The 26,396-nt window shown below is 43.7% G+C and overlaps 1 protein-coding gene across 1 annotated transcript in view; it reads left to right on the top strand.

The window, feature by feature from the left end:
* Window positions 1–26,396, top strand: part of LOC124620059 (KH domain-containing, RNA-binding, signal transduction-associated protein 2-like) — a 529,510-nt gene that overhangs the window by 324,570 nt on the left and 178,544 nt on the right. Inside the window, exon 2 of the mRNA XM_047146727.1 lies at window positions 6,872–6,988. Within this exon, the coding sequence (XP_047002683.1) occupies window positions 6,872–6,988 (117 nt within the window). The remainder of the gene's footprint in view (window positions 1–6,871; window positions 6,989–26,396) is intronic.

Below are 26,396 nucleotides of genomic sequence, written 5' to 3'. Positions count from 1 at the left end.
TGCGCGAGACCGAATCGTTACAGGGATGTTTCAAAAGGTCGTGTGCGATATCCGAAAGTACTTCCGCTCATGATATTCAAACAATCCATATAAGTTCCTTTCACTTGGAACATGTAATGTAAGTCAATCCAGTCAACATTTATCATCCCGTAACCGTTCCAACGCGGCTCATTATTTAGCTCCCGACACGACACACGACAGTGAAAATCGTCACCTTTCAGATAAACATTCATACTGAGCCGTAAAAACTAATATGACTGTACAACTTGCCTGACAGACATTTTTAATTGCACCACAATAACTTCAGATGTGTGTTGCAACTCCGGCACCAGCATTGGACGACGCCCAACATACCAAGGGCCGGGCGAAGTGGCGCAGTGGTTCGCACACTGAACTCATATTCGATAGGACGACAGTTCAAACCCATGTAAGGCCATCCTGATTTAGGTTTTCCGTAATTTTCCTAAACCGTTTCCGGCAAATGCCGGGATGATTCCCTTGAAATGTCAGGCCGACTTCCTTCCCTGTCCTTCAGTAATCCGATGGGACCGACGACCTCGCTGTTTGGTCCCCTCCTACGAATCAACCAACCGACAACCAGCATCCCACGGTAACGAAGCAACAATTACTCATGCGCTCTGCACTTTCCAGGGAGGTGACTATCGATAGCGATACAACAGGACGCCTACCAATTCATCGATCATTGTAGGAGGAAAAGTAATACTCAAAGGAATGGAAAACAAAATTTAAGATCTTTTGATCACTTTGGCCTTAGAAATGGTAAAGGTACCAGAGAGGCATCTTTGATTTTAAACTTACAGGCAAGTCTTAAAAATAATCAAGAAACTTTCATAGCACTTTGTCAGCTTAGAAAAAAGTGTTCTGCAGCGTAAAATGGTGCGAAATGTGTGTAATCCATATGAAAAGTCTGGTAATGTACAATATACACAAGAAGTAGGAGGGAACAATAAGAGTGTAAGTTCGTGAGAAGGACCCGGACTAAAACAATGACGCGCATCCGACCTACTGTTCAACATGCCGATCAAAGAGACAAGAAGGAAATGAAAGAAATGAATGAGATTACAACGAAACAGCATGATAACAAGATATACTCAGTGAAAGTGGGGATGAATTACAGGACTTGCTGTTGGTTGAGATTATACTAAAGAGAGGCTAATGATGAGGAAATGAGGAGTACCACCAGTTAAATAAGCAATAAATCGCCTGTTGACTTCTGTCTCAGGGCCTTCGGTCAACGTTTGTTTCATAATTTTTCTGACGTTTCGCCGGCACGAGCGGCTGGAATCGTCAAAGTTTCACCCTCTATTCAGAATGAGATTTACACTCTGCAGCGGTATGCGCTGATATGAGACTTCCTGGCAGATTAAAATTGTGTACCGGACCAACACAGGAGAGCGTTTGTGAAATCTGGAAGTAAGAGACGACGTACTAGCAGAAGTAAAGCTGTGAGGACGGATCGTGGGTCGTTCTTGGGTATCTCAGATGATAGAGCACTTGCCCGCGAAAGGCAGAGGTCCCGAGTTCGAGTCTAGGTCCGGCACACATTTTAAATCTACCAGGGAGCTTCAGCGTCTATTGCTTGTGGTGGACTGGAGTAGAGCTCGTGGCCACAGATTATACGTACCTTGCACACCAGCATCTAAGGGCTTTCCCGTGGTCATTACCACTACGGTTCTCCACTTGCTACCTGCAACAATCGTTCGTTACAGCACGGGAATACAGAATCTGCTTACCTTGAGGCTTCCCTTTCCTTGTTGAAGTTATTGTCCTGTTCGTGTATTTTTATAATTGCCCTGGACAAGCCGCTGTGATAGCTCTTCTCTACAGCAAGAGCATCCGTGTCGGCATATTTTAGTCTACTATGTGCTCGGTCTCACACAGCGTGTGCTCCGCCACGGCCGATTTTTCCACCTACCGTAACTTGCAATTCTGCTTATGTTCGGCAATTCTGGTGTTGACTGAACGTCCAGTCACTCACACAGACTTTTCCACGTGTGTGTGGTATGCAGTACATTCTCGGCACTGCAACGAAAATTGTGTTTAACGTCCGTCGACATCGAGGTCATTAGAGACTCTCCTTTGCATATGTGAGACACTCTTTGATCGTCTTTGTTGGTTTATTAATAGTATCTGCGCTTTGTTTGCACAGTATACGGCGTAATCTGTCGGACGCTCTGAGAATGTATGGCAGAAAGGCCGTACATGATGTTTCTTTGTGCGATATGTCGCTTCGCCGAGTGTTGGATTCTTTGACACCTCTTATGTAAATGATGGAGTACCCATTGCTTCTCAGAACACTTTCCAGGTGTTACATCTCGTGTCTGAGGTGCTGCGTCTCACATATTCGTCTTGCTCGCAAGTAGGCAATCTGTCAACAAGTGGCCAATGGAGCCTTAACACTTTTTGCATATAAACAATAAACTTAATATGAACACTGAGACCATGTTGTAGACGAAGTTTAAGATTTCTGTTAACTCACTAAAACCGTCGTCAAACATTAAAAGTAGGCCTTGACTGAAGTAACATATTTCTGTCATGAGACGCCCTATAAGAACAAATGCTAACATAACGACAAAGAAAGAAATAGAATGAAAGTAGACGGAAAAAAATCGCGAACGCTGGCCTGTGCGGTAATCTAAGCCGATACGCTTGCTGGTGTTGGATAAAAAATTTTCACTGTCAGTATTTGGCCGGAAATAGGGGGAGGAGAGGTGGTGGCGTGAAGTTTGTGATCTCCAGTGTTTGCGCCAATGCCCTGGATTAAATTCCAAACCCGTCCCCAATGTCTCGTGAAGTAAGGGCATACAACACTTGACGGTGATCCGTACGTCGCATGGGTACGTCAATTTCCTTGGCTCCTCTGGTGCTACTCGAGAATGGCAAGGTATGAGCCGGCACCGGGCTTCTTCCTTTCTTCCTCTCCCTTCTCTCATCATCATCATCATCATCATCATCATCATACGACATGGGTATAACACTACACCACACTAATACCTATACGACACAACTTTCACATATCAGCTGGGGAACGGTCCAATGTACGCGGAGGAAGAACGTCCTTTCCGTTAGGTGGATGAACTCACATCCCGCTAAAAATATCATACAATGTATTCACTTTTTAAAGTACTACGAGGTGCATTCAAATTCTAAGGCCTCCGATTTTTTTTCTCCGGACTGGAAAGAGATAGAAACATGCGCATTGTTTTAAAATGAGGCCACGTTCATTGTCAATACGTCCCAGAGATGGCAGCACCGTACGGCAGATGGAATTTTACCGCCAGCGGCGAGAATGAGAACTGTTTTAAATACTTAAAATGGCGACGTTTTCCTTACTTGAATGGCGTGCAATCATTCGTTTTCTGCATTTGCGTGGTGTGAAACCAATTGAAATTCATCACCAGTTGAAGGAGACATGTGGTGATGGAGTTATGGATGTGTCGAAAGTGCGTTCGTGGGTGCGACAGTTTAATGAAGGCAGAACATCGTGTGACAACAAACCGAAACAACCTTGGGCTCGCACATGCCGGTCTGGTGACATGATCGAGAAAGTGGAGAGAATTGTTTTGGGGGATCGCTGAATGACTGTTGAACAGATCGCCCCCAGAGTTGGCATTTCTGTGGGTTCTGTGCACACAATCCGCCATGACAACCTGAAAATGCGAAAAGTGTCATCCAGGTGGGTGCCACGAATGCTGATGGACGACCACATGGCTGCCCGTGTGGCATGTGGCCAAGCAATGTTGACACGCAACGACAGCATGAATGGGACTTTCTTTTCGTTGGTTGTGACAATGGATGAGACGTGGGTGCCATTTTTAAATCCAGAAACAAAGCGCCAGTCAGCTCAATGGAAGCACACAGATTCACCGCCACAAAAAAAAAAAAAAAAAAAAAAAAATTCGGGTAACCACCAGTGCTGAAAAAATGACGGTGTCCATGTTCTGGGACAGCGAGGGCGTAATCCTTACCCATTGCGTTCCAAAGGGCACTATGGTAACAGGTGCATCCTACGAAAATGTTTTGAAGAACAAATTCCTTCCTGTACTGCAACAAAAACGTCCGGGAAGGGCTGCGTGTGTGCTGTTTCACCAAGACAATGCATCCGCACATCGAGCTAACGTTATGCAACAGTTTCTTCGTGATAACAACTTTGAAGCGATTCCTCATGCTCCCTACTCACCTGACCTGGCGCCTAGTGACTATTAGCTTTTTCCAACAATGAAAGACACTCTCCGTGGCCGCACATTCACCAGCCGTGCTGCTATTGCCTCAGCGATTTTCCAGTGGTCAAAACAGACTCCTAAAGAAGCCTTCGCCGCTGCCATGGAATCATGGCGTCAGTGTTGTGAAAAATATGTACGTCTGCAGGGAGATTACGTCGAGAAGTAACGCCAGTTCCATCTCGGGTGAGTAGTTAATTAGAAAAAAAATCGGAGGCCTTAGAACTTGAATGCACCTCGTATTATGCCACAGAGAGTTTATATCGCACTAAACATATTGCTCTTCGTGGTTTTTACGATTCCGTACTCAGTAGGTAAAGGCCTAACCCTTATACACTGAGGAGCCAAAGAAATTGATACACCGGCCTAATATCGTGTAGGGCCTCCGCAAGCACGCGGAAGTGCCGCAAAACGACGTGGCTTCGACTCTACTAATGTCTGACGTAGTGCTGTAGGGAACTGACACCATGTACTGTGCACGGCTATCCATAAACCCGTAAGAATAAGAGGGAGTGGAGATCTCTTCTGAGCAGCACTTTGCAAGGCATCTCAGAGATGCGCAATAATGTTCATGTCTGGGAAATTTGGCGGACAGCGGAAGTCTTTAAACACAGAAGAGTGTTCCTGCAGTCACTCTCTAGACGTGTGGGATGTCGCATTGTCCTGCTGGAAACGACCAAGTCCGTCGGAGTGCACAACAGACGTGATCAGACAGGATGTTTACGTACGTGTCACCTGTCACCTGTCAGAGTCATATCTACACGTATCAGGGGTCCCATATCACTCCAACTACACACGCCCCACACCATTACAGAGCCTCCACCAGCTTGAACAGTCCCTTGCTGATATGCAGGGTCCACGAATTCATGAGGTTTTCTCCAAAACCGCACAAGTCCATCGGTCGATACAACTTGAAATGAGACTCGTACGATCAGGCAGCATGTTCCTAGCCATCAATAGCCCCATTTCGGTGTTGAATGGCCCAGGCGAGACATAAAGCATTGTGTCGTGCAGTCAGCAGGGGTACACGAGTGGCCCTTCGGCTCCGAAAGCCCATCTCGACGATGTTTCGTTGAATGATTCGCACGCTGACACTTGTTGACGATCCAGCATTGAAATCTGCATCAGTTTGCGGAAGGGTTGCACTTTTGTCACGTTGAACGATTCTCTTCACTCGTCGTTGGTCCAATTCTTGCAGGATCTCTTTCCGGCCGCAGCGATGTCGTAGATTTGATGTTTTACCGGATTCCTGACATTCACGATACACACGGGGAATGGTCGAACGGGAAAATCCCCACTTCATTGCTACTTCGGAGAAGCTGTGTCCCATCACTCGTGCGCCGACTATAACGCCACGTTCAAACTCATTTAAATCTTGATAACCTGCCACTATTGCAGCAGCAACCAATCCAACAACTGCGCGGGACACTTGTTGTCTTATATAGGCGTTGACGACCGCAGCACCTATTCTGCCTGCTTACATATCTCTATATTTTGAAGACGCATGCCTGTGTCCGTTTCTTTGGTGTTTCATTGTACGATCCGACTGTTAAAAACACCTTTCCTCAGGAATGGATAGACATATGAAGTTGAAATGTATGTCACATATAAATGTCTACGTTCACTTGACGACGTAAAACTTTGAAGCTTCTAAGTCAATGCGATAAAAAGATACGGCCATTTATGTCACGTACTTTGATACTCGCAAACTCACTTATCAAAACCTTTAAGGTACGTCCTGTCGACCAAGGATCGTGAAATTTGGCAAGTAGCAAGGTTTCACACTACATCCAAAAATAGTTAATTTGTTATTACAACACACAAAATGTTTTTTGTTCATTTGTTATCTGTGCGTTTGTCCGTCCGTATGTTGAAACAGGTTAAGTCTCTAGTCCCTTGCTGGTGTAATAAATGTAAGCATCTAAGTCAATGCAATCAAACGATACTGCCATATATGTCACAAATTTTGATACACGCAAACTCACTCATCTATACGGTATTTCCCGTTGACTTAGAGTTACGAAATGTTGTCTAGTTTAGGCTTCATAGCACAGGTAAAGAAAAAAATCCAAAAATTGTTAATTTGTGATAATATCACACGAAAAAGATGTTTGTCATTTGTTATCCGACTATCTAGCTATCATTCTGTTGAGACCCCTTTTTCTCAGGAATGGGCAAGAGTATCGACATTGGTAACAGACAAAATATTCTTGATTTCTGGGATGGGTTAACTGTCTGTATATGTAGTTAAGTTTGTACGGAACCCTAGGTTACGAATTCTACTCACACTTATCCAGATTTTTTAGTTATTTGTTCTAACATTTTAATCTGAATATTTTGCTGTGGTTAGCTCTAATCCATGCACGTAACGTCTTTAAATTAACCATGAATGTTATTTTTTGTGAATGTGGCTGTTGACGATAGATGGTTATCGTCAGTAACGTAATTTAGATGTTTATGGTATCAAATATTATTAATGTAAGTTACACAAGTTAGTACTGTAAAAGTTATTCATTTTCTTCAGCGATTTGCTCCGTAATATCCATTGCTATTACAAAATTATTAATTATTTTTACAACTAATTATGAGTTCGTTCATTTAATTTACGATCCTTGTGTTGTCTTTTGCAGTTCAACTTCGTAGGGAAGCTACTGGGTCCTAAGGGCAACTCGTTGAAAAGGCTGCAGGAGGACACGATGACGAAAATGGCCATCTTAGGACGCGGCTCAATGCGGGATAAACATAAGGTAAGGCATACTCTACCCAACATATTCTTGCGGATTGCTGTTCCGCGACTCAGTGAACTATGTCTGTCTAAATGTAGAGATTATTTCAGACTAACTTTGGGAAGTGTTATCTCTGTATATGTATTTTGAGTTATATCCCTTGAGTAGCACTAAAGTGCTTGTTCCATACGTACATTGTTAGCTATTGTGAATTATTTTACCACCTACCGACATTAGAAAAGTGTGTTGGAATATTATCAAAATCTTTCAGAGTAACATTTGTAATAATAGGCTATTTCGTAATTACTGGATAGTAGACCACACATACTATGACTTCAGATCTCGACTACCTGCAGTGACATCGCTGTGTAGGAAGATTTTAAATTTTTAAATCTTTCTTCGTTGTACAATTCGTCTGCCCCTAACTGAATGGATTATGTACTCACCAGGGTAAGCCACTTAGGGCAGCCGTTCTAGTCCATTTAACGTAATCTGCTCGAAAAAGTAGGTCTATTCTGCATTTCATGTATCAGATAAGAAATGAAAGACACGCAAATGATTCGCTCCAGAACTGATATTAGTCTTGACCACTGTATCTACTAATCTGATGCTAGTGTTGCCCACTGTAATTATAGGACGTAGGGTCTGCCAGTTATGCAAAACACGGTTTTTCCAAGTTCCCAAATATGTTTCAGCACCACTGTGCCATCATCAGTGGATTTCCCTCTTTATTTAACCTGTAATTTGAACATCTTTAATAAATGATTACAACATTATGTGGATATTTAGTTCAAACAATAATTTGTTTCTTTTTATTAATACCTTTACTCTTGGTGTGTTTTAATTTTCAGGACCACTTGTGCATTATTTATTACAGGTAGCTTGCCATCTGCCACCAAACGATGTCGATGAGAAATTGTGTTGGGAGTTAACCTATCATCTAAACGTAATATAGTTTGCCCCGATATTTCGCGCCTATATTCGTTTTTACTTACGTTTTTGTGTGGCAAGCCCTTTTACTCTCAGCATAATGGTGAGGTGTTGTGATGCACACATAAATATAACACGTATTTTCACAAATAAGGACATAAAAGCGTTTTTCACTTCACCAATTAGTGGCTCCCTTGCTAACATATTTATGAACAACCTGCAGAATATTATATTCAGACGCATAATAAATCCAAAAAACTACAAAGTTATACACTGGTACAGTTATGTCGACGACATAATATGCCAGATTGATGAACCACATACACACGTAGAACAGCTACACTAATAAATAAACAACTTACACCCAAAAATGAATTTCACATTAGAAACAGAAAATAAGAACACACTGCATTTTCTATGTCTCACCATACCTAAAACAAACAACACAAACAACTTCACAATATGCAGGAAACCGACAACCACAAGCACCACCATTCACAACCTATCGAACCACCCATTAACACATAAGCAAGCAAACTTCATATTCCTGCTCCATAGATTACACAGAACACCCACGAACAAACAAAACTACACACAAGAGCTTAACACAATTAAACAAGTATCAGTAGAAAATGATTATGGTCCCCATATGGTATACAAGTTAAATAAAGAAAATACGTAAACACTATAAAAATCAACATACCAAACAGACACAAATACCCACCCAACATAGAACAACACAAAACACAAACAGTGACCACACACAAGACACAACAGAGCAACAACACACACAAACCGAAATGGCACATACTCACCTACAATAAAAATATTGTTCACAGAATAGGCAACATATTAAGGAAACAGGGACTCCAGATAGGATACAGGAAAGAAAACACAACACAGAAAAAAATCGGAACACAAGAAGCACCCACAGATAAATTTAAAAGATCAGGATATAGGAACTTACATGCAACACTTGCTAGTCAGTGTGTGTAGGACAAACATGCAGAAACTTCCAAACCATATATTCAGAACATCTCAGAGCTTTAAAGAGAAACAGATCCAATTGCACATTTGCTGACCACCTTATAGCCCACAGTCACCACCAAACTACAATAAAACAGGCTTAAGAATATTAAAACCCAGCCACTGCCTACACAGCAAACTCACCATTGAGGTGAGCTTGCTCATAAAGAAGGTAATAGCAGAAGGAAAACAGGTCATAAAGGAATACACTGCACTCTGCAAGGACACACTTTTAAACGCATTAAAGGAACTTTACAAAAAAGACAACACAAACAGGTAAAGTCTACACACACACACACAAAGATAAAATGTAAACAAAATGCAAATTTGGCGTCGAACTCACTGGTGAACAAATGAACAGTGACTGCACTGGAACGCACAACACCACAATTACATTGTGTTTTGGCGAAGAACAAAGTGCTTTCACGACCTTATTTGTGAAAATATGTGTTATATTTACGTGCGCATCACAACACCTCACCATGATGCTGAGAACAGAAGAGCTTGAAACACGAAAACGTTCGCAAAAACGAATATAGGGGCAAAATATCGCGACAAACTAAATTACGTTTAGATGATAGGTTAACTCCCAACAAAATTTCTCATCAACATTGTTTCGTTGCAGATGGCAAGCTACCCGTAATAAATAATGCACAAGTGGTCCTTAAAATAATGAACACCAAGTGTAACAGTATTAACATAAGGAAACAAATTATTGTTGGAACTAAATATCCACATAATTTTGTAGTCATTTACTAAAAACTTTCACATTACAGATTGAATATAAACTGAAACCCACAGATGAAGGCACAGTGGTCCTGAAACATGTTTGGGAACTTGGAAAAACTGTGTTTTGCGTAACTGGCGGACCCTACATCCTACAATTTTAACTGCAAACATGGTAAACACAAGGACCTGCAAATCCAACTGATGAATGTCTTGACCACTGTATTTATTAGTTGTATACTGGTTTATGCGTGTCGGCCTTTTGCCGTTTTCAGAGGCTAAAAACACTTATAGCGTATTCCTAGGAAAAACTAAACTTAATTTGTCAAACATGAATGCATATTATCTGGTCTACAGTACTTGACGATACTTGAGTGGTATCCCAACAGTTTGTGATATCTGGGAATCATGGAGGCCATTCAATAGTACCCTGTCCGCCAATCTATTCATCAAAGATTTCATTTAGAAAGTCTCTGTCAATACTTCCATAACCCAGGTGTGCTTCATCCTGTTACCATATCGTCTTTTCCTCGACTGGTTGCAGGTGTTCAAAAAGTGGACTATTTTCACTTCTAACAGCACTTCCTGGAGCAAATTTGAGTTTTTGAAGCAATTCCTTGAGACTTAGAAGGTGACTGCACAAAACAGTGAACAACAACATTAACACTCTCTCCTTTAGTAACAGACTTGGGCCTACCTGAACGACAGGAGCTCCACTACCGACCTAGTCTCTGTCAATATCAAATTTAAATAGCGAATGCGTTGTCGAGATATAGGCTCGACTTTTGGGAAACGTTCTACAAACAAATCACAAGCTCACTGTAATTATACTGTCATATTCCGACAATGTTTACAAAAAAATGCACGCTGTCCTGTGGTTAAGTTCTTATTCATTCTTTCTCAAATGGCAACAAACAACATAACTGACCTATGGTTACTGGCACTAGACAAGTTCAAATTAACTACCGCTAAACGAGGCAAAAAATGTAAGGGTTGCTAGTGGCAGATGATTTAAGGCACACCTTGTATATCACTTCCTCTGCATACAAAAAAAATGTTCAAATGTGTGTGAAATCTTGTGGGACTCAACTGCTAAGGTCATCAGTCCCTAAGCGCACGCACTCCTTAACCTAAACTATCCTAAGGACAAACACACACACCCATGCCCGAGGGAAGACTCGAACCTCCGCCGTGACCAACCGCACAGTCCATGACTGCAGCGCCTTAGACCGCTCGGCTAATCCCCCGCGGTCCTCCGCATACATGTCGCGAAAAGACCATGTGGGTAAAATTAGAGAAATTGGAGTTCACACGATAGCTTATCACCAATCATTCTTTCTGCGAACTATTCACGATGGGAACATGGAATGGGGATATATGACAATAATCCACAAAGTATTCCCCCCCACTCACCGTAAGGTGGCTTGCGGAGTATAGATTTAGATGTAGATCTTAATATGAAATTCAATAAAGCTGTACTAGTACACTCGTCATGCACCTTATATTTATTCAGAAGAACGGATCTTATACCCCTCTCAAGCTTTTTTGTGAGCCAAGCAGCCTATGCATCCAAGGGGTAGATATAATTTCATAATATGTAAAGTACCAATATTACTGAATAATTAGTACGCATGCATGCATAAACATATTCAGACACTGGATATATGCACTGCCTGCAAAGATGACATTGGTTTTGATCCGTTGACGTCATGTACCAGGGGTGGGCACGAGAGCTGCCCGTATGGTTGCCCGCGGACACCGTGCGCCGCGAGGGCAACGCCGAGCAGCTGTGAGGGCACGTAGTGCGGGTAGCAGAGCTGTGCGATGAGGCTGGCCGCTTGGGTATGCACACTGCACGGGGGCAACCGTGGCGCTGTGAGAGCGCTTCGCGCACTAAGCTGAGTATGGAAAAGCTAACGTACTTAGTGCAGGTGGAACACACATACGTCTGAGGGCGTTTCGCGCGTATGTGGCATTCGTGAACTCGGCACAGATATACGGTTATCAGGAAGCTAATCATATGTGGCGCAACATGCGTGTGTGGGACGGCAGTGTAAAACGTGCTTACCTGATGTTTGTGTCTCCTGTGCCATGCAACAGTTGGACATGTACGGATGAAACACAGTGTCGAACCATTGCAACACGTTCTACTTTCATAGCCACAAATAGGATACAGACGCATAGGATTCAGAAACGAAACACAATTGTGTTGTGTAGTTCAGACGAGGGGTACTACGTAAGAATAGGACATAGGCATTGCTTTACATCATCCTGGATGTTTTTACAATAATTTTGAACGAGCATCTCGATATTTGGTTTGAAATTACTGGTCATTAGGCGCACTGCACCAGTCAGACGAGCATCAGAAAGACTACTCCTAAGCTTCGATTTTGTCAGTTTCATTATAGAGAAAACCTTTTCGCACATGTATGTTGTTCCAAAAACATTGTAAACACGAGCAGCTATTTTAAATAACAATGGAAACTGTTCACGTGGGAAATATTTGTACAATCTTTCCAAGATTTCTGTAGTGCGAAATTTCTCCTTCAGCACACGATTGCATTAAAAGTCAGTGTGTTCCAACTGAATTTCAAAAGGCACATTTTCTACGTTAACTGCAAAAGGAGTCGCAAAAAGCTCGACATCGCATTCCAGTCAATTTAAATCCTGAAACATACTATCAAAAATGCCTTCGGGAGACTGTGGCACCGTTACAAACCCACTAAAATGGTCTTTGAACCTCTCTCGTTGTAAACCAGTGCAACGCTCGGGAAGTGTACACATGACATTTCTGACACTTGCTTTGCCCAAAAAATCAGTTTTCTCTTGAATGCCAAAATAGCGTCAAACACTTCGGTAATTGCCTTATTTCTACCTTGTAAAGCTACATTCACGCTATTCAGATGCTTGGTTACGTCACTTAAAAACACAAGGTCTAAAATCCACTGTGGGTCGTCCAGTTCTTTCACCGGTTTTCCTTTGCATCCATGAATAACGGTATATCTTTCCGTAAATTAAAAAATCGTTCTAAAACAACAGTTCGACTCAACCACCGTTCTTCATAAAAATATGGAACATCGCCGTATTCACGCTCGAGATGTGCCAGGAATGATTTGAATTGTCAGTGTCCCAAACCGTGCGATCTGGGAATGTTAACTGTTTTTATAACCACGTCCATGACGCCAACTAATTTGGCACATTTTGCTAGCAAATTAACACGGTAAAAATCGCAATGTATTGCTGGTAGCTCCTGCTGGACACCGACGGTTTTCAACTTTTTTCGTATCAAAGCAACGACACCAGATTTATATTCAATCACTGCAGGAGCCCCATCTGCTGCAATCGATGAAAGTCTGACCTGACATAGCTAGTATTTCTCTAATATATGTTCTACGCATGGAAATATATCGTCGACCGTTGTTGTGTAATGCATTGGCACTAAATCGAGGAGTTCCTCAATCACATTATACTGAGCATCAACTCCTCGCAAAAAGACTGTAAGTTGAGCAACATCACATAATCAGTGCTTTCAAACCAAATCTTTGATCCGGTTTCTCAATTGAGCTTCCACATCGTGCGCCATTTCTTCAATGCACCTGCAAACCGTTCTCCGTTAAAGAGGAACGGTTTCATAAGCAGGAAGACTTTCTGGGCACAAAATTGTTCCTGCAGCAACAAAAAAGTCTTTCACAAATTCTCCATCGCCGATGTGCGGTGCTGTTTTAGCTATTTTAAGAGCTACATCAGAGCTTACTGTCATCGCTGCATCGTTGTGGATGAATGAGGTTTCCGTCCTGTAAATACGTACAGGAGAACGTAAAAGTGACGGAAAATGCGCATAACATATTATTAATAAAAGTAATAATGTGAATCAATGTCACAATTATACACATATATAAGCAAGTCTTTCTCCTTTTTCTATTTCAGTTCAGTAAGTTTTGGTTTTCTTCCTTTATTGTTCAAACCGGCTCTATTCTTCTCGTGAAGCAGTTGCTAATGTCGCTTCACATTGTACTTCTTGCGTGAAGACAACGATGCATTGGAAATCAAACACTGAGGTTCGCTTTGCGTCCCAACAAAAAAGCACTCTTCTTCCTACTGTGCATTAAGGAGTATGGGTTCAAGGAACTTTCGTTTCAACGATTTTAACTCCTCCTGAGCCATTTTCCTCCCACTAGTTCTGTTTTATCACAAACACCGAACGTGATGTCTACACAGACAATAGAAACGACGGGAATTAAGCGGACCGAGTAGCTCCGCGCGATGCAGTGAGGTGCGTGGCTAGGCGAGTGGATGGTGGGGGTACTGCTGGCTGGCAGAGTAGGGGAGATGGTTCCAATAGCTCAGAGCACTATGGGACTGAACTTCTGAGGTTAACAGTCTCCTAGAACTTAGTACTACTTAAACCTAACTAACCTAAGAACATCACACACATCCACGCTCGAGGCAGGACTCGAACCTGCGACCGTAGCGGTCGCGCGGTTCCGGACTGTAGCGCCTAGAACCGCCCGGTCACTCCGGCCGGCCAAGAGTAGAGGAGAGCCGTGGGCAGACCTTGGGGGCATCTGCGAGCGCCCGCGCTCGCGAAACGGTATTTGTCCAGCCCTGTCATGTGCCATCTTCGGGTAAGTAGATATCCTCATAATGGTTTCAATGTCGTATGCCAACAGATAGTTATGGCGTAGGTAACAAAGAGCCGCCTGTGTCTATCCCTTAGTAAGAAATGCTCACAGGCAGAAAGTTCCGAGAGGTGCAAACGTGTAAAGCAAGCAGGCAACCATGCCACGGAGATATGTTCGTGCTTCGTACAGCCAACTGAGCGAGTTTGAAATGGGTCAAATTGGGGCCTTGCGAATGTCGGGATGGTCGTTTCGGAGAACTGAAAAACAAGTAGGACGTGCTGCGTCAGTGGTGCAACGACACTGGTATCTGTGGTCACGTGAACATTCCCACACCAGTAGACGAGGTTTTGGATATCGACATAGCACAGACGCCCGCAAGGATCGTCGTATTATACACTACTGGCCATTAAAATTGCTACACCAAGAAGATGACGTGCTGTAGACGCGAAATTTAACCGACAGAATGAAGATGCTGTGATATGCAAATGATTAGCTTTTCAGAGCATTCTCACAAGGTTGGTGCCGGTGGCGACACATACAACATGCTGACATGAGGAACGTTTCCAACCGATTTCTCATACAAAAACAGCAGTTGACCGGCGTTGCCTGGTGAAACGTTGTTGTGATGCCTCGTGTAAGGAGGAGAAATGCGTACCATCACGTTTCCGATTTTGATGAAGGTCGGATTGTAGCCTATCGCGATTGCGGTTTATCGTATCGCGACATCGCTGCTCGCGTTGGTCGAGATCCAATGACTGTTAGCAGAATATGGAATCGGTGGGTTCACGATGGTAATACGGAACGCCATGCTGGATCCCAACCGCCTCGTATCACTAGCAGTCGAGATTACATGCATCTTATCCCCATGGCTGCAACGGATTGTGCTGCCACGCCTCGATCCCTGAGTCAACAGATGGGGACGTTTGCAAGACAACAACCATCTGCACGAACAGTTCGACGATGTTTGCAGCAGCACGGACTATCAGCTCGGAGACCATGGCTGCGGTTACCCTTGACGCTGCGTCACCGACGGGAGCGCCTGCGATGGTGTACCACGAACCTGGGTGCACGAATGGCAAAACGTCATTTCTTCGGATGAATCCAGGTTCTGTTTACAGCATCATGATGGTCACATACTTGTTTGGCGACAACGCGGTGAACGCACATTGGAAGCGTGTATTCGTCTTCGCCACACTGGCGTATCACTCGGTGTGATGTTATGGGGTGCCATTGGTTACACGTCTCAGTCACCTCTTGTTGGCACATTGACGGCACTTTGAACAGTGGACGTTACATTTCAGATGTGTTACGACCCGTGGCTCTACCCTTCATTCGATCCCTGAGAAACCCTACATTTCAGCAGGATAATGCACGACCGCGTGTTGCAGGTTCTGTACGGGCCTTTCTGGATACAGAAAATGTTCGACTGCTGCCCTAGCCAGCACATTGTCCATATCTCTCACCAATTGGTCAATGGTGGCCGAGCATCTGGCTCGTCACATTACAGCAGTCACTACTCTCGATGAACTGTGGTATCGTGTTGAAGCTGCATGGGCAGCTGTGCCTCTACACGCCATCCAAGCTCTGTTTGACTCAATGCACGGGCGTATCAGGTCGTTATTACGGCCAGAGGTGGTTGTTCTTGGTACTGATTTCTCAGGATCTATGCACCCAAATGGGGTGAAAATGTAATCACACGTCAGTTCTAGTATAATATATTTGTCCGATGAATACCCGTTTATCATCTGCATTTCTTCTTGGTGTAGCAATTTTAATGGCCAGTAGGGGAACAGCAGCAGTGGCAGATAGTACAGCTACCACATCAAAAGTAAGAGAGCCTGTGAGCTTAGATCTGTCAACACGAACTGCTGCAAACCGGTTGTAACCAGTGGGACTACGGGCACGCGCACCTCTTGCATGTCTTCCACTCACGCCACAGCATCGACGTACCCGGCTCGACTGTTGCCGTTAGAGGATCACATGGAAGGTCGAATGGCGGGCCGTGGTCTTCAGCGATGAAATCAGTTTCTGCTCGCACGCAAGTGATGGTCGAATGCGCGTGCGACATAAGTCTGCTGAATGCTGTCCCGTAGACTGCATTCGTCCGAGACACTCTGGCCCCGGCCCCAGCCCCAGGCTTCACGTTCTGGGATGCGATAAGCTACAACTCTCGTTCATTTCTGGTGTTTCTAAAGGAGACGCTGACCATTGCTCACCCACGCATTGCCCTTGACACTCTACTTGCTCTGCAAGACGTGCAACGACTTCCCTGGCCACCATGATATCCAGACCTGTCTTCAGCCCAGCACAAGTAGGATATGACGGGACGAGAAGAGAATCGTGTGACTTTTCAATCGTAAACCAACATCTCTTACAGAACTACGTGTACATGACGAATAGACGTTGCATAATGTATCCCAGGACAGTGTTCACCATCTGTACGATCGACTGGATGCCAGAATCAGAGCCTACATTGCCACCTGTGCAGGCCACACCACATACTAACAAGGGTATGCGTGCGTCGATACCTGGTACCTCAAAACCGCTTGTGCTGTTGATCTGTAAAAGTAATCAAAAATGGTTCAAATGGCTCTGAGCACTATGGGACTTAACATCTGTGGTCATCAGTCCCCTAGAACTTAGAACTACTTAAACCTAACTAACCGAAGGACAGCACACACATCCATGCCCGAAGCAGGATTCGAACCTGCGACCGTAGCGGTCACGCGGTTCCAGACTGAAGCGCCTAGAACCGCACGGCCACACCGGCCGGCTGTAAATGTATTCACTTCATGTTCCCAATATGCACTGTTGCAGCAATAAATCTTGAGTGAATTGGAAACATTCATGTGGGGCAAATATTACGTTTATATGTTAGTATTTTTATAGTGGTACTGATCTCGTAGATCGACAAATTACACTATTTCATTTTAATGACAAAACACATACTGCATCTACATCTACTTCTACATGGTTACTCTACAATTCACACTTATGTGCCTGTCAGAGGGTTCATTGAACCATTTTCATACTATTAGTCTACCATCCCACTCTCGAATGGCATGTGGGAAAAAGGAACACCTAAATCTTTCCGTTCGAGATCTCATTTCTCTTATTTTATTATGATGAACATTTCTCCCTACGGATGGTGTCAAAAAAATATTTTCGTATTCGAAAGAGAATGTTGGTGATTGAAGTTTCGTAAACAGATCTCGCCGCAAAGGAAACCGCTTTTGTTTCAGCGACTGCCACCCCAGCTCGCGTATCATATCAGTGACACTCTCACCAATATTGTGCGATAACACGAAACAAGCTGCCCTTCTTTCCACTTTTTCGATGTCCTCCGTCAATCCTACCTGGTAAGGATTCCAGCAGAGGATGGACAAGTGTAATGTAGGCTGTCTCTTTAGTGGGTTTGTCGCAGTCTTCATTTCGCCTTCTCCACGATATTATTTATGTGGTCTTTCCAATTAAAGCTGCTCTAAATAGTAATTCCTAGGTATTTATTCGTATTGACAGCCCTTAGGTTTGTGCGATTTATCGTATAGCGGATTTCTTTTAGTACCCATGTGGATGACCTCGCACTTTTCTTTGTTTAGTGCCAATTGCCACTCTTCGCACCATACATAAATTCTCTATAGATCGTATTGTAATTGGAATTGATCGTCTGTTGATTTTAATATATGATAAATTACAGCGTCATCTGCAGACAATCTAAGGGGGCTGCTCAGATTATCACTTAGATCATTTATGTAAATCAGGAACAACAGAGGGCCTATGACACTACCTTGCGGAACGCCAGATATCACTTCTGTTCTACTCGATGGTTTACCGTCTAGTACGACAATCTGTGACCTCTCTGTGAGGAGATCACGAATCCAGTCACACAACTGAGACGATACTCCATATGCACCCAATTTGATTAATAGTTGCTTGTGAGGAACGGTATCAAAAGCCTTCTGGAACTGTAGGAATATGGAATCGATCTTAGATCCCTTATCAACAGCACTCATCACATCATGGGAATGAAGAGCTAGCTGTGTTGCACAAGAAAGATATTTTCTGAATGCGTGATGCTTATGTATCACTATGTCATTTTCTACAAGGTGATTCATAATGTTCGAGTACAGTATATGCTCCAAGATCCTACCGCAATTTGTCAACAGTGATATGCGTCTGTAATTCAATGGGTTATTCCTATTTCCTTTCTTGAATATTGGTGTGACCTGTGCTACTTTCCAATCTTTAGGATAAGACCTTTCGTCAAGTGAGCGGTTATATGTGACTGCTAAAAAAGGCGCTATTGTGTCTGCATACTCTGAAAGGAACCTGACTGGTGTACCGTCTGGACTGGAAGACTTTCCTTTCTTAAGTGATTTGAGTTCTTTCGCAACACCAAAGATATCTACTTTTATGTCACTCTTGCTAACAGCTGTTCTGGTTTCGAATTCTGGAATATCTACTTCGTCCTCATGACATTTGCAACGGAGGCCCTGTTATTATTTAGCAGTCTGTTTCAAGAATTTCCGCTGCAGCTGCATCTTACCTCATTGTAGGAGTTCGAGATAGTGTAGCGGGAACAGCGTGCGATGCAAGTACACGAAAGAGTGTCACAAGGAGCTGAATGACGAAACAGTTACCGAAACAACTGACGAAGAAATTCGAATTTCCAAGTGTTATATAGCCGATAACTTCGAAATACAGAGTATTTATAGGCAGACAGTTAGGACCGTATTGTCGAGTGTACAAAACACATAGAATTTCTTCAGTTTATGGAAGTAATTTCAAGGAACTGGACAAGTAGTTCGATTTAACGTGGAATCTGATTGATCGAGCCTCGAATTAGCATGAATGGACTGTATATCACTATGGCAGGCTCTACTGCGGACCGACGTCATATCCCATAAAATTCTCTCTAGCTTCCAGCCCAATCAAGTGGTTTAAACTCTACGAGCTTTCAGCCGAGTACTCCTCGGTAAAGTGGTAATTTTGTTTTAGTTGCTGCTACCGTCCTAATAGTACCCTGCTGCCTTCTGTGGCGTTCGCTCCTGCGCCATATAACGTAATGCTTTTGCTTCGCGCCCGCCACGCCTTCTTTGCCGTTCTGATAGCAGGGTCCCAAGCAGTGCTTAGGTGCAAGGCACCGTCTATATTGTAGGTGTTGTCAGAAATTTTTATCTCGATCACTTCTTTTATCACGCCATTCCACAAGCAAATGGTCCGTGTAATAACAGATGTCTCGTCGAATACAATATGACGTTCGTCTACTCTGGCACGGCATACTCTGCTACCGCTGATTTCTCAGGGTACAGAAGGCTAAAGCATGTCTCGTTTTCTACACAGCGCTTCTCAGTGGTTCACACAGTCTGTCTGACACAAACTTTCGACACGCACACGGCATTTTACAAACTCTTGGCTTTCTGAGGCGTACATCGCCTTTCACACGCGAAATTTTCGTTGGGACCCTGAATACCGAATCCATTTTACCCCGGTTTAGGAGCCGGGTGATCCTTCCTGTTGCTGAGCCACAGAATGGCAAAAACGAACGCATCTTCGAGGCCTCATGTGATTTCTGAAAGGTGGCTTGCGAAGTTTGGTGGTTGCTGTAGCCGTTTTCCTTGAATAACTCCCGTAAACGGCTCAGTTCCCTCGGCAAGTTTTCAGCATCTGAGACAGCTTCTGATAGATACACCAAGCTCCTCAGAACAGAACTATTCAGCGACGGATGGTGATAGCCGTTAGCGTGCAGATATCGGCCCTCGTGGATAGGTTTCCGGTGAACATTGTGACTGAGACACCCGTTTCCCAATTGTGGATAAGGACGTCAAGCAACGGCAAGGTACCATCTGTCTCTACAATGTGAACTTGATGTTGTCATGGACACTGTTGATCTGGTCCAAGAATTATCTCAGATTTTCCCGTCCATGTTACTAGACAACGAACATGTCGTAGACGTAAAGATAAAGGCAATTTGCTTTGGAGGAGCATTGTCCAGGGCGATATCCCCATGGTACTCCATAAAGAGGTTGTCTGTAACTAGAGTTAGAGGACTCACCATCGCGGCGCCGTCTGTCTGGTTAAAACATTCTCCATCACACAAAAAAAAGGTGATGTGAGAGTGTGTTTTAATAACTCGTCGAATAAGTGGGAGAGCAGAATATATAATCTTTTATGAGAAGGCGCTTGAATAATGACACCACGCCAAAGCTCACCATAATTGCTCCTTCTCCAAGACACGGACACCTAATTCGGCTGATTAATTACCAACTTTCAGAGTAAGGAGGCCGGCCATATGTTCTGCGATTCTGTAAGTCGGCGATTGAATGGTGCTGAAAATGAGACGTAGAGGTGTGTTCTTTTGGAATGTCGTACAATGAAGGTGTTGGAGGTGCGAGAGGGAGGAGATTTTTAATGGCATTCTCTGCCAGTGAGAATCTTCGACGTCTTCCTCATTATTCTGGACGTTGGGTCCCTTGGTAATTTTTCATAGGTACCCTCCTCCAGCATCAAAGGAATCTTCGGCTCGTTTCGTAATGAAGACTGCATTGCCCTTGTCAGTTGACAAGAGCGAGAAGAGAACCGAATAGAGTTCGTTAAGATCATTACGCTCAGCTCTTGTCATGTTCCAGGTTAGTGAGTTAGGTTTTGAAAGAATGCGGTTCGTCTCTCGACGAATTTCTTCTGCAGTTCCACTCGGTATATTGGGAACTGCTATTCCACACCACTTGTTTTGTCAGCGGAAGGGATACTCGGCGGCGATGGTCCAAAATTAAGTTCGTTCTTAAGAGCCGAAATGGCACCCGCGTCTATGTTCCTTGTCGTGATGTAGATTACGGCGCAATCTGTTGTTTTCCGTTTTGCACCATGCTTTTGCTGTGAAAGCCAGGTGAACTGCCCTTTTTACCTTTCCGTGGCTGTGTTCTATGATGACATTTATTGCGCTACTACATCTGCTTCGATCCATTCCCAATTCAAAGCTGACAGCGACTCGGTCAGTCGCAGATGGAAGGCCATTAACTCGCGTTCGTTTGTATCCAACTGCTTTCTCGTGTGATGTATCCTCTCTCGCGGTTGGGCGAAGCTGCCACGACGAAATACTCGCTTTGTTGCAGCAGCTTTCACACGGTAGCTCACGAAAGCAAAACATGTAATCGTCTTCTGTTCACTGCAGAGGTGTAGTAAGGCTAGAGCGTTTAATAAGGTAGCCTCTTTAACACACAACTTCCACGTAGAGGTAGCCTACGTAGAATACATACATATATAAACGTTCGTATAGGACGCCATACCTGATCCTCTGACGATATTTCCGAAGAGAAAACTTCAGATAAATAGGCTCATGATGCTAACGACAGTAAGTGCTTGAGTGTTTGAGTTCCTTCAGGAAACGCTATGCGATGATCCAGTTGGTTCGGCCACTGTCTAGATTTTCAAGAAATTGTATTCAACAAAGTGCAGGCACAGCGATCTAAATCAGATTTCACTCCATTTCCTGCCGCGGGTATCCAGTGTGATTGTCGTATTATAGATGGCGATTCAGACAAGCTGTTCACCTCAAACACTTCCGAAATTGTGGTTTAGACATGGTATTCACTCCGATATTTCCGGAAACAAGGTAGCTTTATTCTGTTTTCGACCTCATTAGTTGCGAGAAAGTATAAGTACTAACTATGTAACATGTAGCCTCTTTCATTGCTCTATTAATTATAGATATATCAGCACTGAATCTGCTTTTTCAAATGGAACTATCATAAGGTCTGCTGTTAACTATCGCAGTTTGATGAATTCAGTGACCTTCCTCTCTTATTGCTTACCAGTTTCAGAGTAAGTATAATACATAGAATTTCGAAGCTGTGTGTTTTGAACAGGTAGCCGTTTGCTGCTGTGTGCGTTTCAGTTCGCGATTTCACATCAAAAGAACATAGTACTTCACGTTGAGTAAGTTCTGTTGCACTGCTGCAATAGCGGCATAAAAGGGGAGCAGCGGAAATCTAGTTTTAATTTTGTTTGACCCTTTCACGTGTCTTGAGCCATGTTTACTTAGGTGACATAAATGTCTTTCACAAACCATGAAAAACAACGTACTCTAATTACTTATGGAGAATGCAGAAGGTACGAAGGTAAACAGCTGAGCTGTATGCCCAAATACCTCCCGACATATGGTGTCCGGCATGGATGACAATTCAGAGAATGTGCTGAATATTGTTATTAGAAAGGCACTGGCGTACCATGTGGAGGGTAGGGAACAAACTTTAATGAGTAGAGAGAACGAATTAGAGGTTCTGGCAACTGTTGCTCATAATTCACATTTTACCACCAAAGAAATAGCGTGTGACCAGCGTTGTTTGAATTCTGTGCTTAACACCTTCCACCTGTATCATGTGTTAGCTGACTCGCACATTAACCATCGAGAGTGCAGAAAGCGCATGAAACTCGACACTCGGTTCTCAACATCAGAATTATGGATGATTTCTTCAAAGAATTTACAAATGGTGAAGAGCTGAATATAAGAAATACACGGTCCACTCACGTTAATGATGTGACCATCTGTCATAAGGCTGAATAATCACCTTTTGAAACGCGAACGTGAAGAAGAAGAGTCAGTAATACTCTGGAATGCACCGAGAGGGACGGTAGAGCCATGATACCTCCAGTGGAGTGGCTAGTTACACTAGGTTTCTCACTTGAGGTTCTACGGCACAGAAAACCCTATCGGGATGGTCCCGCAGATTATCGGTGGGTTTCGTTCCGGGGAGTTTGGCAGCCAGGAGAATACGAACTCGTTCTGGTGCTCTTAGAAGCACGCACGTAGACTCCCAAGTATGTGACACGTTGCAATTCCTGCTAGTGGATGGCATCGTGCTCAGAAAAAAAAACTTCATGTATTGCTGGACGTGGTCCTCAAGGATAGACATGTACTTCTCTTGATGCAATTTACATTCTAGAATGACGAGATCGCCCAGAAAATGCCACAAAAACATTTCTCAGACCGTAGCACTCCCATCTGCACGCGCGTATACTCCCAGGTATGTGACACGTTGCAATTCCTGCTTGTGGATGGCATCGTGCTGAGAAAAAAACTGCATGTATTGGTGGACGTGTTCCTCAAGGATAGACATGTACTTCTCTTGATGCAATGTACCTTCTAAAATGACGAGATCGACCAGAAAATGCCACAAAAACATTTCTCAGGCCATAGCACTCCAACCTCCAGCATGGACTTTTCCGACGAGCCTTGCAGTGTCGTACACGCCAACGTCCATCTGTCTGATAGAGCACAAAACGTGATTCATCTGAAAAGACAGCATGTTGCCATTCCGTGTACGTCCAGTTGCTGTACCAAGATGAAAATTCCAGCCTTCGTCGCCAGTGAGCAGCAGCCAGTATGGGTGCACGGACCAGGGGCTGGTTGCAGAGGCCCATTCACAGCAACATTCGCTAAACAGTCGTGAAAGAGACGCTTTTGATAGCCCCTTTGGTTCATCTGGGTGATCAGTTGCTCAACACTTCCGCGTCTGTTCACCCATGTATATCTCCCCAGCCGTCGTTCACTCACGTAATATGTGGTCCGTGGTCCACAAGAGTTGCCTCGGCGCTGGTTTTGATGGCACCATTTTGCCATGCAAAGTACGCGAACAGTTTACATACTTAGAAAGAAATTTGCTTCAAATTCTAAATGTGGCCGGGGTAAAATACAGGGAGCGAAAGGCTATTTACAATTTGTATAGAAACCAGATGACAGTTATAAGAGTAGAGGGGCATCAAAGGGAAGCAGTGGTTGGGAAGGGAGTGAGACAGGGTTGTATCCTCTCCCCGATGTTATTCAATCTGTATATTGAGCAAGCAGTAAAGGAAATTAAAGAAAAATTTGGAGTAGGAATTAAAATCCATGGAGAAGATATAAAAACTTTGAGGTTTGCCGATGACATTGTAATTCCGTTAGAGACAGCCAAGGACTTGGAAGAGCAGTTAAATGGAATGAACAGTGTCTTGAGAGGAGGATTTAAGGTGAACATCAACACAAGCAAAACGAGGACAATGGAATGTAGTCGAATTAAGTCGGGTGATACTGAGGGAGTTAGATTAGGAAATGAGACACTTAAAGCAGTAAAGCAGTTTTGCTATTTGGGGAGCAAAATAACTGATGATGGTCGAAGTAGAGAGGATATAAAATGTAGACTGGCAATGGCAAGGAAAGCGTTTCTGAAGAAGAGAAATTTGTTAACATCGAGTATAGAGTTAAGTGTCAGGAAGATTTGTATGGAGTGTAGCCATGTACGGAAGTGAAACATGGACGATAAATAGTTTGGACAAGAAGAGAATACAAGCTTTCGAAATGTGGTGCTACAGAAGAATGCTGAAGATTAGATGGGTAGATCACATAACTAGTGAGGAGGTATTGAATAGAATTGGGGAGAAGAGGAGTTTGTGACACAACTTGACACGAAGAAGGGACCGGTTGGTAGGACATGTTCTGAGGCATCAAGGGCCACAAATTTAGCATTGGAGGGCAGCGTGGATGGTGAAAAATGTAGAGGGAGACTAAGAGATTAATACACAAGCAGATTCAGAAGGTTGTAGGTTACAGTAAGTACTGGGAGATGAACAAGCTTGCACAGGATAGAGTAGCATGGAGAACTGCATGAAACCAGTCTCATGACTGAAGACCATAACAACAGCGGAGTGTGCGCTGATATGAAACTTCCTGGCAGATTAAAACTGTGTGCTGGACTGAGACTGGAACTCGGGACCTTTGCCTTTCTTTGTTCTGCAAGGTGTACAGGAGAGCTTCTGCGAAGTTTGGAAGGTAGGAGACGAGGTACTGGTGGAATTAATGCTGTGAGGACGGGTCGTGAGTCGTGCTTCGGTAGCTCAGTTGGTAGAACACTTGCCCGCGAAAGGGAAAGGTCCCGGGTTCGAGTATCGGTCCGGCACACAGTTTTTATCTGCCAGTAAGTATCAGTTTACAAACTTAGTCGTATCGGAAATGCTTGCACCCTTAACTCGAAAGGCAATGATCGTGACCTTTTGGACGTCAGATAAATCTCTCCGTTTCCACATTACGACAACGAAAGCACTGTTGTTCACATCCCTCCGACATGCTTTATATGCCGTGCAATACTAGAACAGCCACCAGCCATCTGTGAGTGCTTATTGCACGTTAACGTCCAACATAGGTGGTGGCTATATTAATGCGAGTGGACCATGACTATGGTATTATGCTGATTAAAATTCACACTGGCTGAGGCAGGTTGAACGTCAGAGGCAGTGGTGTGTGAACATTTGGTGCAGGTTTGTGGGAGACAACGTGATTGGTTCTTCGTTCATTCAAGAAACTTTAACGAGTAAAACATATTCAACATTTCTCAAGGAAATGCTACTGGCTCTCCTGGGGGAAGTACCACTTGAAATACCACCATGTTGGGTGCTCAGCTCACTACTAATCTGTGGCTAGAGTGGGGCGTCTGTTGAGCGATGTAGCATACCCCTGAAATGCTATGGAGTCCATCTCCAGTGGCCTGCAGTGATAGATAACGCCCGACAAAGCCACTCAAATTAAAAGAAAACAAGGTCGCACAATGGTTAGCGGCTCAATGTAATTAAATTACCAGGAGTCACCCAGTTAAGCATAAAAATCGTGTACTGCACTTCAAATGGTTGAAATGGCTCTAAGCACTATGGGACTGAACATCTGGAGTCATCAGTCCCCTAGAATTAGAACTACTTGAACCTAACTAATCTAAGGACAGCACACACATCCATGCCCGAGGCAGGATCCAAACCCGCGACCGTAGCAGCAGCAGAGTGAAGCGCCAAGAACACAGCCGCCGGCCACTGCACTTCACTTGGATATTTTGGTAATGGGACCCATCAGACGACACAAATAACCGAAGGGCCACTACAAGAATTTGATTTACTGCTAAAAGACATCACGAACGTTTTATCCACTGCATCAAGCGTACAGTAAATTATCAAACGAACAAGGACTGAAAGAACATATTAAGGCCTAGGCAAAAATTGGTTTATATACTATAGTAATGATAGAATACAGTGTTCACAAGTATAACCAATGATTACGGTATAAGTTAATGAGTTTAGGAAAAGTTCTGCGAAAGTGTGAACAAATG

Source organism: Schistocerca americana, chromosome 6 (genome assembly GCF_021461395.2).
Source record: "Schistocerca americana isolate TAMUIC-IGC-003095 chromosome 6, iqSchAmer2.1, whole genome shotgun sequence".
NCBI lineage: Eukaryota > Metazoa > Arthropoda > Insecta > Orthoptera > Acrididae > Schistocerca > Schistocerca americana.
The sequence above is the reverse complement of the archived record's forward strand: the minus strand, read 5'-3'. Positions and strand labels throughout refer to the sequence as shown.